This window comes from Arvicola amphibius, chromosome 4 (genome assembly GCF_903992535.2).
Source record: "Arvicola amphibius chromosome 4, mArvAmp1.2, whole genome shotgun sequence".
NCBI classification, from domain to species: Eukaryota; Metazoa; Chordata; class Mammalia; order Rodentia; family Cricetidae; genus Arvicola; species Arvicola amphibius.
In genome coordinates, this window is record NC_052050.1 from 17,697,310 (window position 1) to 17,717,549 (window position 20,240).

Consider the following 20,240-nt stretch of genomic DNA (forward strand, 5'->3'; position numbering starts at 1 on the left):
CAGAAGGGGGAAAGGACGAATTTTTGTTCCACTCCATTCCTCTGTCGCATCTCCTCTTTCTGATTCTCCTTAAGACAGAGTTGATGGATTGATCCGTGCTGCCACGCCCATCTTATCAGCCCCAGGCAGGACCACCAAGCATCGGAACTGAGCTGGGAGCTGCTTCCTTTGCCCTGCTCACCTCTTTCGAACATCTAATTCAGATCCTTAGGAACTGAGATAGGCTATCTTACTCACAGATGGGGGAGGGCTGTGTTAAGGAGCTAGCCTTTGGGGTTACTCAATCCAAAGGGAGGAGAGGACTCAGGGAGACCTGCCCTCCTAACACAAGGGAAATGGGAATCTCCACCGGCCCCACCTGCCAGTTGCCAATTTGCAATTGCAAGATTGTTGCTCTCTTACTGGTGCCATTAGCCAACTAAGGTGCCCAGCTGTGCTCTCTAGGGTCTGCTGGTGAGCATGGCTGTGAAGGGCAGAACGGCCCCCTCTTTCTGCAGGTAGTGCACGGAGCTGGCAGAGACTTGCCTCCGCATCCAACCTATTTACAAGATCCACAATGAAAGACATCTGCAGAAATGGTGGAGGCTGCAGAATGGCAGAAAAAGATGACCTGACTGTTTCTAATGCAGAGCAGGGCTAGAGACAAAATGACCTAAGAGGAGCTCGGCTATTCTTCAGATGGTTTCCCAGACCGCCCAGAATTCTGAGATCTTCAAAACCCAAGATCCTGCTCCAACACTGGCCCAGGGCCTCCCCGCCACTACACCCTGGCTATGCTTATGGCTTTTCTCAGAATGGGAAAGTGTGTCCAGCTTGCATGGGAGTAGATGGACAAAAGGGACAGCAGGGCTCTGTCCTGTTCATCCTGGAATGTCACGAGTAGAGGCAGCTTGGAGGCAGAACCTTGCCATGCTCTCGTCTTTCCCACCAGGCCAAGAGCTCGCATTAGCCCAGCCTGTTCTGTTGCAGTAGAATATTTTTTTTTTCATTTTTATTTTCTTTAACATGTGCAAAGGTAAGCCTCGGGTCTGTTCCCAGCAGACCCTGGAAAACCAAAATAAAGAAAGCCCCTCTGTAAAGCCACACACCATCCAGAGCAGGGTGAGAAACGTTAGATGAGAAAGGAGGGGCCTCCCGTCCGAGGCCGGCTGGGTCCAGGTCATTTATCACATGCAGCTGGCAAACAGTTCATGCTCCTTGCCGGCCAGTGCCGAAGGCTGGCCCAGGTCTAGATCCTGCTTCCCGTGGGACTTCGATGAATGGATCCAGCCGCTCAATCTACCCCTTCCCAGTGCCCTTTGGGAAATAAACAGGAAGAATCAGAAACCTAATAACTGCTGTTGACATCACCCCCCCGGGATGCAAAGATCACAAGCTGCTGATACTGCTCCCTCTTAACCTCTGAGCCTGCTGTGGAGAGAGGACATGCCATCTGCAAACCTTCTAGCTGAGGAAGCCTGCTGTATGTAGCTATGGCAGCACCATCCTATGCTGAGCTGGAGAAACCTGGTAGTCTAAGGGACCAGTCATTTCCAAGCAGAGCTAGTGCCACCAGACACGCTGTGTCCCTGATCAGTCACCAGCAGCTTGCTGTGGATTGTCCAAAACAAAAGGCACCTACTTAACTAATTATGATGAATCCCTTCCCAGAATGCTCTACTGAGAATGTTTAAACCTTCATCCTGTCCCGTGGGATTTGAGGTACCAAGGCATCTCCCAGGCACCCCCCACCCAGCCAACCCTTAGCTGTGGGTCTGGCAGAGAGGAAGCAGGCAGAGCAAGATTGACAAAAGATTAGTGATAGACCCAGGACATGTGGCCAGTTAGATGAGGCTGGGTCCATAGCTCTTCCAACATAGGGATAAAAACCGTAACCCTGATGGTTGTAAACCACCAGTGTTCAGGTACCAAGCCAGTGGCTAAGTGGAGACAGTGGACAAAACTCACGCAATGGAGAATGCGTCTTCCCCACTTAGGAAAGGCGGGGCTGCTACCACTGTGCTGAGTTCTTCCCAGAGGGCATGGAGGGCATGTGACCTGCCCTGCTCTGCTCTATGGCTTCTTCTCTGCCTGTTCTGCCAAGGAAAATGCCAGACACTCTCTCTGCCTGCTGTCTCCCTGCCCACTGGTCTCTTGGGTTCCACGAGTAGTAGCACCCACAGGGCTGAGAGAGTGGGAAGGAAGAAGATCTCAACCAGCTTTGGCAAACCAGGCTGCAAGAGCCTAGAGAAAGTAACTCTTGATCAGCCCTGCTGGGACCTCAGGCCAGGCCCTTTAGGACTGGGTCAAGCTCCCAGCAGCCCTGCAGGACACAGATCTTATCAAGAGGAAACCAGGGCTCAGAAAGGCAAAAGACATCACAGTGGGAGAGAGCTCAGGAAGTGTGGGTTTGAGAGCCCCACCCTGCGACAGGCTTGAGGCTGTGACCTACATGGTTATGTCTGCACGATACTGGAAAAACAACAAGTGTCTGTTGTAGAAATATGAATCAAAGGGGCTGCTGGCAAGGGCTCTGCTACCCAGCTACACCTGATTCTTCTTAGGGGGTCAATTTTTAGCACAAAGGTTGGTGTGGAGTGATTTTCTGGACATCGAAGGCCAACCCAGAACTTCCTTCTCTTCCTGGAGGATCTGGGCTGCCCACACAGGCAAGAACTGAGTCACAGGATCTGTATCTGGGACCCACACTGCTCCCATGGGTCCAATATGAAGCTTGGGACACCGATAATGTGGCCTTAGCAAGCTGACAGGGGAGGACAAACACGAGGGTCTGTCTAGGCCACTGATTCAGTCTGTCCTTCAGTGAAATCGGCGGCTAGACAAATGGCCCTCCCACCTGGCCAGTAGCTGACTACTCCCACCGCTCCTCAAAACGGCCAGAGCTAGTGTCATCTGATTGGGGTGGCAGGGCCACCACCCGTGGTTTTCTGGCATTCTTTCCACCTCTGCACACACCAGCACTACCTGTGAGTCTCCGTACTCGCTGACTTTTCTCCCAGCCTTTCAAAACGCAGAAGGAATACCAAGGTGCCACTGTTCCTTTGCAGCAACCCCGTGCCAGCGCTCTGATGGCTTCTCTGACACTTCTGCTGAGAGCTAGCTGCAGAGGCGCCTTCGCGCCCGCTAACTTGAGCCTCATAAAAATTCAGCAAGGTCCCCATTCCGCCATCAGGGTAGATGTGAGGAAGTCAGAAAGGAGCGCAACATTCAGCAGCAGGCAAGTGAAGAGCTGAGACTCAGCGGTGGTCCTCCCGACCCTTGCCCTCGAGACAGAAAACTCACCCCTCCTGTATGGTTCTAGACCCTGACGGGACAGAAAGTAAGCCCCACAGGAACTTCTCAGATGGGCTGAGAAGGGTGTCACCCTTCAATCAGAGGTAGTTCTTGTGATGTTGGGTACCTCCTAGCCCTACACAACACAAACACGAGCCACCAGCTCCTGTGTGTCGGTGTTTCTGAGGTGCTTAGGTAGAACACACTGCCTTGGCCAGCTGTAAGCTGACAGAAAGCTGTTTTTCCATCAGTCAAGCACTGGCTTCGGGTGTTTTTTTCCCTCCTCACAGCAGCTCAGGAACGCTAACAGATGCTGAAGCCAGAGTTGTTGGGTGACAAATGGGATAAGCTCACAGACAGTTGGATCTAACTGCAAGCCTGCACCGCACAGCAGAGCCTTCTCAGGGGAGGAGAGAAGCGAGGGAGGGCCACGCTGGCCTTAGAAACCTCGCATGCTAGAGACTCTAGGATCACTCTGCTTCTAGGCTGGCCTTCCCGGGGTCCTCCCACACTGGCCACCTCTGGGAAGCTTGGGAGAATAATCCACTAGCCTTTTATCCTGTGATTACTCACTACCAGTCACTCTGAACTGGGATCCTTCCTCCTTCCCATATCCCTCCATAAACTTGGTGAGAGTGCTCCCTGCCCCACCCAAGCTTCAGATCTTGCTCCCACCCCCACCCACCCCACCTCTCCTAGGCTCTGGAGGATTTGCCTAGGTCAAAACTTGCCCTTTTAGTCCGTGGACGATGATGGGAAATGACTCTGCCCCAGGGTATGAGAGACTTTTCAGCCCACGGTCTCGGTCTCTCTCTCTCTCTCTCTCTCTCTCTCTCTCTCTCTCTCTCTCTCTCTCTCAGGACAGGGTCTCACTATGTATTCCTGGCTGTCCTGGAACTTTCTATGTATACCACACTGGCTTCAAAGTCACAGAGACCCATTTCCATCTGCCTCCTGAGTGCTGGTATTAAAGGCCAGTACCACCATACCCAGATCCTGTTTCTGGCGTCTGAACTTCTCCTCATCGGACAGTAAGGACACTGAGGCGCTAAAAAATAAAAATTAGGGGCACAGCTAGGACCAGACCTCAGCATCTCTCTTCTGGCTGCACAGACACTCAATAATGACAGCCAGCGGCCATGAACAAACCCGGTCTAGCTCATCATTGCTAATTTGTTTAAGATTTTTAATCAATTGCTTGTGGCTTATGTGCACACCGTCGGTTATTATCTGAGCCTAGTGTAAATCTGTTAAGTCACTGCCTAAGACCATTCCCATGTAAGTGTGGGAAGCCTTGGATTTCTTCTTCTGCCCCGGAGCCTTGTTTGTCTTGGAAAGCTTAGGAACGGAAAGGCAGTCCTAGCAGAGGAGAGGGGAAAGCAGTCCTGCACCCTACTCCCCACCCAGTCCTAGGCATAGCCCTGCACCCAGCCTTGCACCCTACCTGGCCCCCTACTTGCAGGTGTGCACGTCATAGATGCGAACGCACTCTTGGCAGCTGACATAGCAGCACCAGTGGAAGACACAATGGCATTTCTCCTTCCGCTTCTCGGTCCTCGTGTTGTGGCCGCGGCCACAGCACAGCAGATCGCAGCCGTCGATGCCATGAGAGGTGACATTGCAAGTCCTGTCCCTGGTGCCGAAGGAGCCCGTCTCTGGGTTGGGTTCGCAAAAGTTGGGGGAGTTCTCATAATAGACGAGGTCCCTCTCGGTGGGGGGCTTGAAGAGCGCATACTTGGCCCGCAGAGTCTCCACCCAGCCTCGGGACTCCCGGTGCTTCTCCACCACCATCTCGGAGGCGCTGTCGTACTTGTCCTTGAGGAAGTCGCCAATGGCTCTGAAGTCGGGCTGGGCCCACCAGCAGGTCTTCACCTCGCAGCTGCCCGACAACCCATGGCATTTGCACTTCAGGTGCATGTGGTCCAGAATGGTCTGGGGGGGGGGGGAGAAGAGCAGCAGCTAGCCCAGAGTGACCCACCTGGGGTACCACACCCTCATTGGAAACCAGGGTCTCTAGTCCCATCCCAAGCCTTGGCAGGCTTTCCATTCACGTGGCATCCACACTAGTGGTGCAAAATAGAGACTGTCATGCCCCTTCAATGCTGATGCTGGGAGCCAAGTGATTGGCTCAAGGTTCCACAAACACAGGAAGGGGTAAGACTGGACTCAAAGTCAGTCCCCACAGACAACCACATCACAGACCTACGCAGACTAAGCCTGTCAAGCAGCATAGCTTAAGTCTTCAGGTGCTTGCTCCTATAGGGCAGCCACACTCTCTGGCAGAGTAATTTTCCCCCAAAGAACCAGGAGCAGGGCCAAGCATGATGATTTGAGTTTGATACCAGAACCTACAAGATGGGGAGAGCTGGCTACAAGTTGCCCTCAGACCTCCGCACACACACAGCATGGCACGGATACACAGAGACAATGAATTAGTAAATGTACGTAAAACTAATAACCCACTCAGAAGTAGCTGGGGGAGTGGGAGGAGAGCCGTCAAGAGCGTCCTATGGGGTGTAGATGGGATCCTAGAGGGCCAGGATCCCTGGTTGGGTCCCCAGAGTTGTGGGCAGCTGACTCACCGTGCGGCCCGCCTCGTTGTTGTGCTTGTTCATTGCCGAGCGGGCATCGGGTCTGTTTTCCCGTGCATCCGCAAACTCCCGCGACACCAGCACCCCGAAGTCGGCGTCCTCGCTGCAGCCGCCCCACTTCCAGCCTTCTCCAGGTGGTCCCTTATGATGCGAGTCGCAGCCGCAGATGGTGGAGGTACCCTCGGCGCAGGAGCGCGTGACCGCGAAGGCGACACCAGCCGAGGCGATGGCATGCACGAAGGCTGATTCGCGGGTGGCTGCAGGAGGATGTCGGGAGAAGACAGTCAGGCTGGAGCCTAGGTTACAAAGTCTTGCCTCTGAGGGCTGGACAACCATCGAGGGAAGAAGAGCCAGGTGCCCTCCTGCTCCTCGTTAGCGAGTTCAGACCCTAGCTGGTCTTCTAGCTTTACGGATGGGCAAACTGAGGCCAGGACTGCAATGCTACATGAAAGGAGCGTCTATGGTGGGGCGGGAATGATCACTGAGGAGCTAAGGTGGCCTTGCCCTGCTCTTGGTCTCCAACCTTGACCTTCACAAGCACTCATTTACAAAACAGTTCTGAGCGCCTACTCCCGAGGCTGGAATCTGCAACCTAAACCTACTAATCCAAGTTCAGTCCGAATCTCCGTTCCCCGAAGGCAGATTCCTCATCTGAGCTTTACATTACACTCTGTAAAATGGGTGCAGCTTCTCCCGCCATAAAGCTCTTTATTTCGTGTCCACATCCTTCTAAGCCCCAAGGGTTGAGACAAAGGGCAATTTTTCTGTCTCTGGCCCCAGGAACACGGGAAGAGGAGAATCTCAAGGGGTGTCCCTAGCCTTGTTAGAGTAAAAGCCACCCCATGAATACTGCGTACATACAGTTCTGTCTTTCGGGAGCTTTATTCCTTAAAATATTCTAAACTCTTATTTTATAGACAGAGCACTGGGAGACCAGAGGTTCAGCAATCTCTTCTTATAGGACCCCAAAGCAGGTCGTGCCATATTATACAGGTGGTTGGACCCAAGTCTCCTTTCCTAGGTCGTGGCCCATCCTTAATACAAAGTTCTCACAGCCGGGGCAGCCTCTGCTGGCACGACGCCCTCACGCGCCACCTGCACAGCAGGGGCGCGTCCCACTTTCCCCGTAGCCTGGCGGGGAACGCCGAGCTGGAGCTGGCGCAGCCCGGGGGCTGCGCGCAGTGGTGATCCGGGCCTCCGGGCCCGCGCGCCCCAGGGGAGGGCGCCCCTGGCTTCCGGCGACCCGGCCCCGCCACGCTCGGTTCCCAGCGCCGGGGCCGCGGGGGTGGCGGGGGCGGGGCGGGGATTAGCCTGGGAGCGGCGCTGCCAGCCCCGCTGTGCCGGTCCCTGTCCGGCGGGGCCCGCTGCGCCGCTCAATCCGCCTTTGTTCGCGCGGTGTCACACCGCATTACCCGCATAATGCGGCCGCCGGGCCTCGGCCGCCGGGCCGGCTGCCACCGCGTAGCAATGGGCGGCTCCCGCGGCCGGGCCGCGCCCCCAGCCCCGGCGCCGGGCAGCGCGATCCCCGGGAGGCGGCGGCCAGAGGGCGTGTGAATAGTGCAGCGACCGCAGCGGGCGCGCGGCGGGGGGCGGCGCTCGCGCCCTCGGGGAGCCGCTGGGGACCGCGGCCTCGCGCCTTCCGGGAGTTCACCCCACACCTGCTGGGCAAATGTGCACATGAGCAAAAGTGGACAGGACCCACGGGACCTCGGGGGCGCGGGTACACTTTCCTGGAACCTCACCCCACTGCCTTCATCAAATCCCAAAGTCTCAGTACCATCCATATTCCTTGCACACCGGGACACAAATTGCCCTCTTGCAGTGGGACCGAAGCTTGTAGCACAACCCCCTGAGGCGAATCTAAACAACCAACAGACCTATAGCGAACCGGTATAAACGCTGAAAGGTCTAGGTGGCCGATGTCCTGGGCGGGACGCGTGATCAGAAGGCCAGTGTTGCTTTTGGGGTGGCGTCGGGACGCCGGGCTGTTTGATTAAGCGCTACCTGGACTGAGGTGGGGCGCCGGAAGGCGGTGAGACCAACAGGCGGGCGAGATGAGGTTTGAAAAGCCAGTCGCCGCCGCCACTTGGCCCCAATTAGAGGCCAAACCTTTTATGTAAACAAGGAATAATTAGCTTTGATAATAGAAGCGTAAACAGAATCATCATCCATTGATTTGCTAATTGCCCTCCTGTCCCATGACAATAGCCAGCTATTTTTTTTTTTTTTTACTGTAGGTCGTTCTAGAAACCCAGGTGGGGGCGGGGAGGGGGGTAGGCGAGTAGGGAACTTAATTCACTCCAGTAGGTAGCGTAGTTAGTCAGTTCTTCTGTCCTAAATTCAGCTGATCACCCCTCCTCTTCCTGGCTGTGAAGGCAGCTTTTACCAATTCCTTATAGGAGGAGGAGTACCCACCCCCCACCGGCTGGCAAAACTTCGAGGACAGCCCAGCTAGGGTCATTAAATTCCCGGACACAAGAGGTTCTGGAGCCAAAATCCCCTTCTTAGGAGCAGTTTCCCCACTCATCCTCCCTCTCTTACACCCCATGTTCAAAGTCAAATGCGGCTACTTTCATCCACTAGGGTCACAGCTGGTTACACTTCCAGGTCTCAAGATAGCTGAGGCCACCAGTTTATGGGCATGTCTTGCTTTCAGGACATGGGAACCAACGAGAACTCTCAGGGGACCCTTGGAGGCCACACAGTGCTACCAACACCAGGCAGCTTCAACAGACCCAGGGGACTTTTCCATGGCAGAACACCTAGGCCTGGCACCATCCCACCCCCACCCCCAAAGCTGTATTTGCATAGCACTTAACACAGCATAAGGGAAATATCACTCATGTCCACATCAAAGCCTGGGGCCCCTGCTGTGTCAGCCAGGAAGGAAGGCTCTGGACTCCTTGGTGCCTGTCCTCCAGTCTCCAACCCTGAGGCATCTCAGGGCTGCCCAGCCCCCTGCAGCACCAGAAAAGATGTGCTGATGCGGAGACAGCCAGCTCTGTCCAGAGATGGACCCCACCCACTTTCCACCAGCTTTATTACCCCCCTGGGGAGATCTTGGTTTCAGAGTTTCCCACGGTGGGAGGAAGGGGGCAGAGTCCTGGGACCCTTCCCAACACCCCCACTCTCCCAGCCACCACCTACCCAGCCCCAGGGAAGTACCTTTGTCCAGGACAGGCCCAAAGATGGCCAAGCTGTCGTCGATGGTGGTACAGTTCCATCGGCGGCCCCGGAACTGATGCTGGCACTCCTGGATGCCCAGCTTCACACCTTCTGCTACACTGGGCATGATTTCGATGTAATTGCGGCAGAAACGCAGTTGCTTGGGGACCAGGCCTGGGATGGAGCCGCAGAGCAGAGGCTGGGAGCCCAGAGATGTGTACTGCTGGCCCAGGGCCAGGGACCTGCAGACAGACAACGGGGATGGCACTGTAGACATAAAACACATGGCCTAGTATGGATGTCATGTCTTCACAGGGGAGGGAGTGGGGTGAGGGGTAGGATGATCCATGGCTCTGAGAAGCCTCTATAACCTCATGTGCTGCTTTTGACTTCCTTGAGGACATGGTGTCCGCAAAGGGCACAGCCCTGGTTTGGGCAGTGTCCCTCTGACTTGCAGGGTATGTGGAACAGCAGAGCCTCTGGGGGAGGAGGGACTTTGTGGGTCTGTACTTTGTCATGAAAATAACCCTGGACTGGAAATATAGAATTGGGGCCGAGATCAAGTTCTGCCCAGTGCCTGGGCCCAGTTGCCCTGGTGGGAATTGCAGGAGTCCAGCTGAGGAATCTCCCAGGGACTCCAGGATTCACGGGCCATGTGGAGACTAACAGCCATTCATGGGAAGGAATGCAAACATAAAGGACAAAGGAAGCAGAGGCCATTGTGACTCTAGCTCCATCTTAGAAAAAACAACAAAAATGAAAGCATAAGTCTCAGCAGACACACACACACACACACACACACACACACACCAAGTCCCCCAGCTCTTTCCCAGGATTAGACATACTTGACCAAGAGTCTGTCTCTGATGGCATCAAGTGCTCTATCTGCAAGCACCTCCGCCACCATCTTTATAGTTCCCTAGAAGTTTCTAGAGTGCCACCTCCCCTCTCACCAGAGACAGAGGCTCCGTTTCATGATTACTTTTAACTCGAGAGCAAAAGGAAAAATCTCAGCAGGTATTTCCCCAAGCCCTGTTGCTTCAGTACAGCCACCCTATTCTACCCTCGGGATTTTATATGTTGGGAAGTCCAACTCCAGAAAAATCAAAGTACTGCCGGTGTCTCTACTTTTTCCTTCCCCCTTCCCAAGAAAGGGACAGCAGAAATGATGTCACGTGTCTTGGAACTTCACAGTCAATTGTGGCCAGCCCCATATAAGTAGCAGTGTCCTAGAAGAAGGTAACCTAGACACTAGCCAAGGTCAAGTCCTGGGTGCGGGAGTTTTGGGAAGAGGGCCTAGGGTAGGCCTCTAGGGTGGGCTAGAAGAAAGCACACAAAAACTACCTTGGCTAGGCACAGGTGAACCAAACACTGGCCATTTATGGATTCTGGTTGTTCAGCACCTTGCACGAAATGGGCCTGATCAGTTTTTGATCATCTCTGTCCTGTGATGGAGAATCAGGATTTCCAGACCGCTTGCCCCAGGCCAATCAGCATAGGCTATGAGCTGCTTCCCCAGCACCCTTCCCCCACGTTAGATGCTCAGAGTCTTGCTCAATCCAGAGACTCCAGGGCAACGTGACACACAGCACCACTGCTTCAGGCCCCTCTGGCCTCAGCTACCAGGGGAGGAAGTCCAGGTTTTCCCATTTGTTCATTGGGAAGAGAGAGTGGGGAGGCAGAACTAGGGGGTTGGAATTAGTAACCTTAAGAAGCCATGTCCAGCCATGCATGCCTAGCAAGTGACCCCCCCACTGAGCTCTCCCCAACCCAAGTTCTGAATCCTTTTGAAAAGGAAAAGTCGGGGACGTGGTGGTGCATTCCTGCAATCCCAGTGCTTAGAGAAGCAAGAGGATCAGGAATTGCAAACTAACCTGGGCTACACGACACTGTCACATTACGACAGAACAAGAGTGAGAAAGAAAGAATGGGGTAGCCACTGAAGCCATTCGTGGCACACCATCATGGCTAACTACCAGCTCCCCTCACTCAGTGCCCTTTCCTCGAGTTGCCTGATAGCAACCCAGCACACAGTAGGGACTCTACTAACTGCACAGATCACAGCCCACACATGGGACCACTGTTGGAAACTACACTGCCTGGCTCCAGAGCTCTGGGGCAAGTCACTTACCTCTGCCTTATAGACAGTGTCTGCTTGGGTCCCCAAGGAGCTGGGGTGACTTCAGGCCTGGCCTGTCTACAGCTTAGTGGGCTCGTGTCTAAGTGGGAGACAATGGTGAGCCCAGACTGATGGCACATAGCACATGAAGCCCTGGAGGGAGCTCAGCAAACCGTCATCTGCTCCACCCCGTGTATAGAAGAAAACTCCAACATGTATTATAGGTCTGACCCGGGCTGGGCATAGTTCTAAATGTTTATATCTTTATCCTGTTTAATCCTCATAGGTCTGTGACGTAGAAACTGTAGTCTTCACTAACCTCTCATTTCACAGACAAGAAACCAAGGCAAAGAAACTAAGAAACCTGCCTGGATCTGCAGGGCTCAAAGTGCTGGAGTTGAACCTCCCTCCTGACATATGTTCTCTTTCTTCCCTCTCTCCCTCCCTCCCTTCTACCCCTTACCATGCTCCTTCCCAGCACTCAGTCCTAGTCTCACCTCCCAAGCACTGCAGTTACTAGAAAAGAAAACCTTCCAGGGTTCAGTGCAGACAGCTTGTCACCCTGAGTTATGCTCCCTCCTCCCTCCAAACCTGGACCCTTACCCTGGCTCACACCCAGCTCTGTCTTCCTCAAGCTGCCAATCCAAGCAATTTTCTTTTTTTTTTTTTTTTTTTTTTTTTTTTTTTTTTTTTTTTTTTTTTTTTTTTTTGGTTTTTCGAGACAGGGTTTCTCTGTGGCTTTGGAGCCTGTCCTGGAACTAGCTCTTGTAGACCAGGCTGGTCTCGAACTCACAGAGATCCGCCTGCCTCTGCCTCCCGAGTGCTGGGATTAAAGGCGTGCGCCACCACCGCCCGGCCCAAGCAATTTTCTTAACTTTTCTCCACATCCCAGTTTCCTCGTCTGTGAGACAGACCTCACAGGAGAAGTAAAGGTGCAGAGCTAAGTGCCGGGCATGTCGGAATCCCTCAAGGAATGGTGGCCAACTCAGGTTCCCTGCCATCAGTCCTCTGTCCCTGCCATGTCCCTGGCTCATTTCTCTCATCCTTGTTTCCCTGACTTGGTACAACACTCCAGAATTTCCAAAGCCCCCTCCCATCATACATGAGAAGACCCTTCACCAACAGCCCTGTCAGGACCGGCAGAGCAAATCCCCCTGACTGACAGGCCAAGTTGAGCAAAGCCATGTGTGACTTGGATGGATGTTCAAGCTAACCAGAGAGTATTTCCAGGATGCTCTGGTCAAAGGTCTCAGTGGATCTGGACATCCTGTGATAATTAGCCAGAGCCTCTAGGGATGCGGCTCAGATCTATGGATGGCTTTGGGCTCTTCTTGGGATTGAATTCTGTAGGACAGCTGCCCTCCCAGACATGCCCTGCCGGTCCTGAGCTGTGCCCACGCAGCACGGCTGACATTCCATCCTCGCAGACATATAACCCACTTCTTGTCCCCATTACAGAAGAGCTTGTCCCCCAGGGAGAGTTGACATGAGAGCCTCCTCTTCTCGCTCTCTCCCCAGTGTGAGTGGCTTTGATTAGATTTGCCTTAGGGGCAGCTGAAACTGCTTCACACCCTTTGCGCAGGCAGAGCCCTCCACCTGAGTGTCTCTCTGCAGCCCATACCCAAGGCAAACCCATCCTGAATCACTTGTAAAGACTTCCATGAGCTCCAAAGCAGAAATAACTTCTCCTAGCCTGAGTTTTGCCTGCACCCCATTCTCCCCTCCTCACCACAGAAGGCTGGCTAATTTGTTTGTAGCATGTCACAAAAGGGGCGTGTCTTCTATTGTTACACACACACACACACACACACACACACACACACACCAGCACACTTGGGCTTCCAGGCAAGAAATAGAGGATGCCCCAAAGAGCCTGCCTGATGCCCCCACTCGGCAGGTTCCAGGCAGCCGGAGGTTGCACCCACACACAGGACAAGACTCCTCAGTTCCGCTGAGGGACTTCCTACAGTGAGGATCTGAGATGATGGCCAGGCTCCCAAAAGAGGTTGGGGCATGGCTGGTACCAGCAGCTGGTGAGGGGGAGGACAGAGGGCTTGCCAGGCCTGCCCTACTGGGTAGGGGCTATTTATACCCAGCTCCTGTCCCTTTCTTGCCCTGCTCTGCCCAAAGTCCTATTGCCTTCAGCCCCAGGGACAGCTCATCCTTCATCCCAACCACCCGCCATTCAGCTGGGCCCAGGCAGATCCAAGTAGCCAGGTGAATGGGCCATAGGAGGCATCAAACCACAGGCTGATCATAGGGACCTGGGTGCTGACCCCAAAGGGAGAAATACCACTCTCCAATTAGGCCAGACTGAGAACATCCCTATAGCCTTGTCTGTTCTTGCCCTGGGGTTCTTTATCACCTATTCGGACACCCGTGGATAGAGGCTGTGGGTGGGTGTACATGGTGACAAGACAGGACATAAAGATTTCCTTGCTGGAGAGGGAGACCGGACCTCGCCCATGGTAGGCAAGGGCTCCACTGCTGAGTCACAGGCCTAGATATTAGTGTTCTGAGACAAGACCATAGCCTGTAGCCCATTCGGGTCTTGACCTTGCAATCCTCCTGTCTCAGACACCCGAGTACTAGGATTATAGGTGTGCACCCCACATCCAGCTCAGAGCAACAATTTTAATGGGTTAATTTATATTCTTTATTTACATACATAATTAATTTGAAGGCATATGGGGTAAAGATCTGGGGCGGTTCCCAAAGAAAGCACAAGCAGCCTGTTAATACTTTTCATAGTGAGATATAGAATCTTTGTCTTGTTTTGGTTTTAGAGACAGGGATCTCAATGTATCCCAGGCTGGCCTTCAACTCCCTAGGTAGCCAAGGACGGTTTTCAATTTCTGAACCTATACCTGAGTGCAAGGATTGTGGACATGAGCCACCACACCCAGTTAATAGAGTGCTGGAGACCAGACTCAGGCCTTCCTGCCGGCTCTGAAGGCCAACTGAGCTACATCCAGAGCCCTAGTCAGAGAATTCAGGGCAGCCTAGCTGCTGCATTGACTTACAAAGAGGTGTCCTTGTGGCCTCGAATACCTGCAAACTCTGCATCCCCCAGCATGACTGAGCCCCTACCGGGGCCAGGCTGCCTCTGTCAACACCAGGCTCATCATACCAGGTAGCCTCCCCTGTACCCAAGCCGGCTTGTTTTGTTTGCTTTTAAGTTTAGAGCCTCCCAATACAGGATCTTAGAGCTTAGGGAGGTGTTGGGGGTCACCCAGGTTCAGGCTGTCTTAACTGCTAACTATTTTTGTTTGAAAATGGCCACAAGCACAACCTACCTCCTCTCCCTATATTTAAAACATATTTAAAAAGAGGGATGTGTGTGTGTGTGTGTGTGTGTGTGTGTGTGTGTGTGTGTGTACAGAATTTCCATAGGATCCAGCAGTCCCAGCCTAGGTTCATATTCCACAGTAATGATTGTTTAGGATGATGAGAATGTTCTAGAAATAATGGTGATAGTCACATGACTTTGGAATGTACTTAACGTATTGATTTATACAATTAATAATCACTAAAATGACCAGGACTGTGTCTACCTGGATTCCTCAACTTTTAAAGAAACTTTTGGAGAGCCACTGGTCTGCTCCAGTTTTATGGGGATACCAAAGCTCAGATAGGTTTTGTTGTTTCTCTGGGTCACTCAGTTGACTGGAAAGATCAGGCGCCGTGGCCACAGCTCTCTATCGCCAACGGGCTCTTCCCCCCTGCACCCCTGGCTCTTCCTATGAGCCCCAGGATATGATAAAGCACATTATCAGAAGCTTCTCTAGAACTCGGAGGAGTGGACAGAATGTATTTGGGCCCACAGCATAAGGAAAAGGCTCTCTAGCTCCTTCATTGGTCTCAGGATGAGTTCTGAGGTCAAGTCACCCCTATCTCGTTCTTCTTGGGATCATGGGAGTCCTTGCCCTTGCCTTCTCATGGAGATCAGTAGCCATCCTTCCAGCCTCGAAGAGGGGTCACCATGAGATTCTGGTTCACAAGCCTAGGACCTCATGAAATAAACACCCAGGGATTGGGAGGGAGAGGAGGGTCCCTCTCCCCCAAGGTCTTTCTTCTGCACAGACCACGAGGTTTCCAAAAGTCCCATAAAGGCACAGAGCCAGGTACACTGTCTGCTGGCTTCTAGACAATACTCAACAGAGACCCAACCTGCTTCTGGTCCAGTAGAACTCTACCTTGTCTGAGTAATATGGAAACTTCCAGAAGCCCAAAGAAAATTTTGAGAAATGAGCAGAAAGATCCAAGGTATGGCCTTCCCACTTAGACAAGGTAGAACTGGTGGGAATTACAAAGGAGGGGACAAAGTTCCCTCTTGTGTCTGAGGGCTGGGAAGGAGCTGAGCCAGGTGGGCCAGGGTTCTCTCAGCTCTTGGATACCCTGCCAGCCCTGGAAGGGCACGTTTGTTCTGGCGCCTCGGCAAGAAACGTTGACAAAGTGAGAGAAAGGACAAAATTCAAGATGCATCTGCTCCCGTAGAATCCTTCCTAGAATCCGTGCTGATCTCAGACACACACAGGCCCTGTGCAAGCCGAGCATGCAACTCCACCCTTCCCAGCAGCACAGTGCATGGCCAAGGAGGGACTGTCTGAGTGGTGCTGTGCCTGGAGCTCACCCAGGAAACCTAGATGCTGCCCTTCACAGAAGTGAGGGGCCCCTGGACCTCTCTCCATCCCTTGCTGCTTGGTTCACCTCTGCCTTTCCAGATCCAGCAGGAACAGAGACATCTCAGTTCACACACGGGGGCTGAGAGGAAAAGGGAGGGGCCCAACCTAGGGCTGGGTTTCCAGTTTGCCTGAGTCTGGGTCGTCAGACTGGGCTCAGGGAGGAGAACCAAATGGAGGGCCTGCTTCCAGCAGCTGGGCTCAAGTCCTTCCCTGGTAAACACATTCACTCAGCGCCTGTTCAGTCAACGTCTCTTACTGAATGATGACGGCAGACCTGGCGGAGCTCCAGGTGCAAGGAACACAGAGATGAATGAAGCCCCGCGGAGGAGCGCCCGGGCCAGGAGGCATCTATCAGCAGACCAACAAGCCCTCTTCAAGCTCCTGCCAGCTCAGAGCACTACGAATGCCACACATGGGCAGGAGATGGTCTTTGGACCCTTGTCATTTACAACCCCCCAACCCCGTCATCTTTGCCATAGAACAGGGCGAGATGGCTGAGTCTTCCAGAGTGAGACCAGGAGGCCCGCTGCTGTGATCAGGAACAGCTATGCACCTGGTAATTAGATCCGGGTTCTCTTAAGCACCTGGAGCAGAGAGCGGCCAGCTGGCACACCTGAGTGACCATTTTATCTTTCACTTGAAGTCTTGGGCTTTTCAGAGGAACAGATGAGGGGAGAGAGGCTGGCAAGGGGCCCCACCTGCCCAGCTTTATGCCACCCTAGGCAGGCTGGCAGAGCTTGAAGCATCCTAAGCTGGACTTTGGTCTGTTGATCTATCTGTCACATGTGCAGTGGGACAAGGACAGCACTCGAGATCAAAAGCTGGCGGAGCAGCTGGGAGGCTGGTGTGACAGTTGGCACACATTGCCATCGCCAGAGGCCTCAGTGGCACTGGGCTCAGGTGCGCCGGAGAGGTTAGCCGGGGCCATCGCAGCGGATGGACTTGCTGCCTGTCTCAAGACAAGGGCTTCAGGGACAGGGAGAAGGTTATGAATGAGGACAGAAATAGTACCTGGGGGAGTTGGGCCAGCTGGAAGCCTCATGGTGGGCCAGCTGATACCATATGGTAACCCAGGCAAGGAGGCACAACACTGGCCCGGGCCAAATCTCACACGGATAGGCACAAAACCTGTGGGACCATCGGTTACGTCCTTGGCTTCCGGCTCATGGTCCTTACAGAGGCACACAGCCTGCACGTGTGGGCAGCCATCACATGGTTCCTTCCTCTTCCGTCCCTTATCTAGATGAGAGCTCTGCTTCCCCTAAGCCTTTACCTCAGCCAGGTGGAGCCATCACCTAACCTCCTCCCATGCAGACTCCCTTCTGGATTTACACTCAGCCTGATCTTCTCCACCCAGGGAGAGCTGCCTGAGGACCAGCATCTCTGTCTGTTTCTCAGGCTGGCTCACCGGAACTCTGGGTCTTTGGGCTTTGCTGGTCTTTCCCGTGTCACCAAGACCACCATGAGCATGGCGGGAGACAAAAGGCAGAGCCTCTTGGAGAATATGAAGAAAGGGGTATTTCAGGCTGGCAGCCCACATCAGGGAGTGAAACCCGCAGGCCTGAAGAAAGAAAACCAACGTCAAAGCCATTCCTTCTGGAAGGAAGTAACTGAGAAGGGCAGGGTGGCCTTCGTCTTCTTCCCCTTCTCCCTGAGGTTCCCGAGGAACTCAGCAACGAAACTTACTGGCTCTGCTGGCGAAGCGACTGCCTACATTCTGGGAGTAACTCCAACTGATCTTCTCTCCCTACTCTAGAAGCTCCTTTTGGGGCCAAGCGGAGCCCTTCAAGGAAGCAGTGCACTTGCTGGGGACCCCAAAGAATCTTGATGCTGGGCAGCCACGGAAGCAAGAAAACGACATGAGAAGAAGCGTGCAGCCAAGGGGTCACTCTTGAACCCCTATCGGAGGGGAGGGGTAGTTCTTCCTCCATCTGAGGACCCTTTCGCCTAAGACAGCCCAGCCTGAATGGAATGTAGCAAAGTCTACGCTCCGCCACAGCGGGCCTGGCCTGCAGGCCCTGATCTGATAAGGTGTGACAAGGCTGCCTGAAAATGTTGAAACCTGTTTTTTGAGGTGTTGTGAGCCAGCCCCCCTTCCCTCATTTCACTGGTAGGTGGAGTAGATCACAGTGGAGAAGGGGGAGGGAACAGAAGGACTGTCCCTCCTGGCTAAATTGGGGGGTTGGAGTATGGAGCAGGCTGGTGGGCCCTGAAGAGGAGGGAAGAGGGTTGGTAGGTGTGTGAAGAGAAGGAGGGATCCGGAGAACTGGAGGGGAAAAGGTGGAAGGTGAGAAAGGGAGACAAGGGTTCTGGCAGCCAGCACTTGCTCTGCAGCCTGGCCTGGTTCACCTTCTCTAGACTTACCAGGGGAAAGACTCAACCCAGGACATCCAAGGGTGGAAGGGCCAGGCCAGGGGCCTCCCACCTCAGACCCCAAGAAGGTCTCTCTGAGAAGTGCCAGCTGTCTCAGGGACATGGCTTCCGGAAGCTTAGGTCAAAAACAAGTCATTTCCTACCAAGCAGTTCCCAAGGGAATCCCACGAGCTTCCTTTTCCCACCGGCCCTGAGCAGGTTAAGTCCTTGCCTTTGGAAACCATGATCTGGCCTCCAGCCTCAGACACCACAGTTAGGCCCTGATTCACAGAAAAGACAACCATGGATCAAAGGCTTGCTTGGGTCACACCATCCCTGCCTGGCAGTTGTAACGACTCTCATAGTTCCCTCCAGATGCATTTAGTCTTTCTGGGGGGGGGGGGGGGGGGGGGATGCTGAGCATCCCTGAAACCCTGGCAAGGGCAGGGGTCTCTGGGTACAAGGCTGATATAAATACAATAAAGTCTTGTAGGATAAAAGTTTCTGCCTGCAAAGTGTCCCTTGATGGCCTCCGGCTGGTTGGAGAGAGTATGTGGGACATAAGAGACTCTAGACGTCCACTGGAAGCCTTCCGTAAATGGTCAGTCACATAGCCAGCTAGTACATTAAAGTATCAAGTCATGAAATGTCAAAGCTTGGTGGGACTGTTAACTTTATTCTCTTGGGGGAAACTGAGGTCCCCCAAAAGTGATGTGACTCATCCAATGTTCTTCACTGGTTCAAAGAGGTCTAAGGCCTTCCGACTGCCAGCCAGAGCTCCATTGCCCTGATACCACACAGAACCTCCCACAAGCCTTGCAACGCGTCAGTGGGGGTGACTCCGTGTGTCACTCGCTTATTTCCTGCCTTGTATGGATGAGATGGGGTCTCCAACCCTATGCAGAAAAGGTATCCTGGTATCCTGCAGCTGACCAAGTGTGAAGAGTTCCTGGGTAGGAATTCTAAAAAACAGGAGTATCTCGTGAGGAGAAGCTGAGAGCAGTATCAAAGAGATAGCCTGTATACTAGGCCTGAGAGCACAGCTTGATTGGCTATCCCTTTCTCTCTGGGCTCTGCAGTCTCTCTACCCATCGACCTGCCAATCAGAACTATGAACATTCCCTAAGCCCGGTTTGCTTCATTGGCACCTTTGACCCTTTTACCACTTCCTCCTTGCAGACCCCCCTAAGTGAGAGTTACAGATGGCAGGGACAGTCTCCCACTAGCAGAGGGGTGCCTGACAGGGTCTGGTTAATTGTTCTAAGAAACGAAGATGGCCACTTCTTGGGTCAAAACTATTCTGGGTTCTCATGTAGCTTCCCCTTCAAGCCAAGTTTTGGTAAAAGAGAAAACAGCCTGCCTAGCCATTCATTTCCCTTTGAGCTCCTATTCACTCCTCAAGATCCGAGATTAAAATCCCCTCTTGCTGTCTCTAGTTTAGACTGTTCCTTCTGGTCATCTCTTCAGCTTCTCAGAGGGAGACATAGCCTTGAACAACCTCCACTGAGCCATCTACCGAGTCTATTTCTCCACTAAATGGCAGCACTTTTCAGAGGACAAATTGTCTCGGTCTCTGGAAACTACTGAGTGGAGAGTTTGACTTTCCAGCGGGCACAGGAGCCCTGGAAGGGCCTCCTTGGACTAGACCCAGTGGCTCCCACTGACTTCCCCAGTCACCCCCCGCCCAAATATCAGTCAGGTTACCACCATGGCAAGCTGCGGGCAGAAGTCATCCTGCTGGTTCTCTGGGCTCTTTCCATAGCTGCTGCACAGCCTGGGAAATCCTATCTGAGTCTTCAAACACAGAAAGCTGAGCTCAAGATCATCTCTCTGGGGGCTCCACGAGGGCCACAAGCCTACTGTATATCTCTATTTCAGAGGCAGTTACCCTGGGCCAGCCCTGTGCTAGACACTGAGAGCATATAGGTGTCTGTGAGTATAGTTACAATCTTAGAAGAACTACCTACTCCCAGAGCAACCTAGAGCTGCTGACCGGGACCTAGGTTCCTCCCTGCCCATTTCAATGCAGACATCAGCTACTGCTAGAACCGAGCC

The 20,240-nt window shown here is 53.4% G+C and overlaps 1 protein-coding gene across 1 annotated transcript in view; it reads right to left on the reverse strand.

Annotated features, from left to right (window-relative positions):
• Positions 1-4,725: 4,725 nt before the first annotated feature.
• Positions 4,726-20,240, reverse strand: part of Wnt3 (Wnt family member 3) — a 38,013-nt gene continuing 22,498 nt past the window's right edge. The window contains exons 2-4 of the mRNA XM_038328313.1: positions 9,030-9,271; positions 5,856-6,121; positions 4,726-5,205 (exon numbers count right to left, since the gene is read on the reverse strand). Of these exons, the coding sequence (XP_038184241.1) occupies positions 4,726-5,205; positions 5,856-6,121; positions 9,030-9,271 (988 nt within the window). The remainder of the gene's footprint in view (positions 5,206-5,855; positions 6,122-9,029; positions 9,272-20,240) is intronic.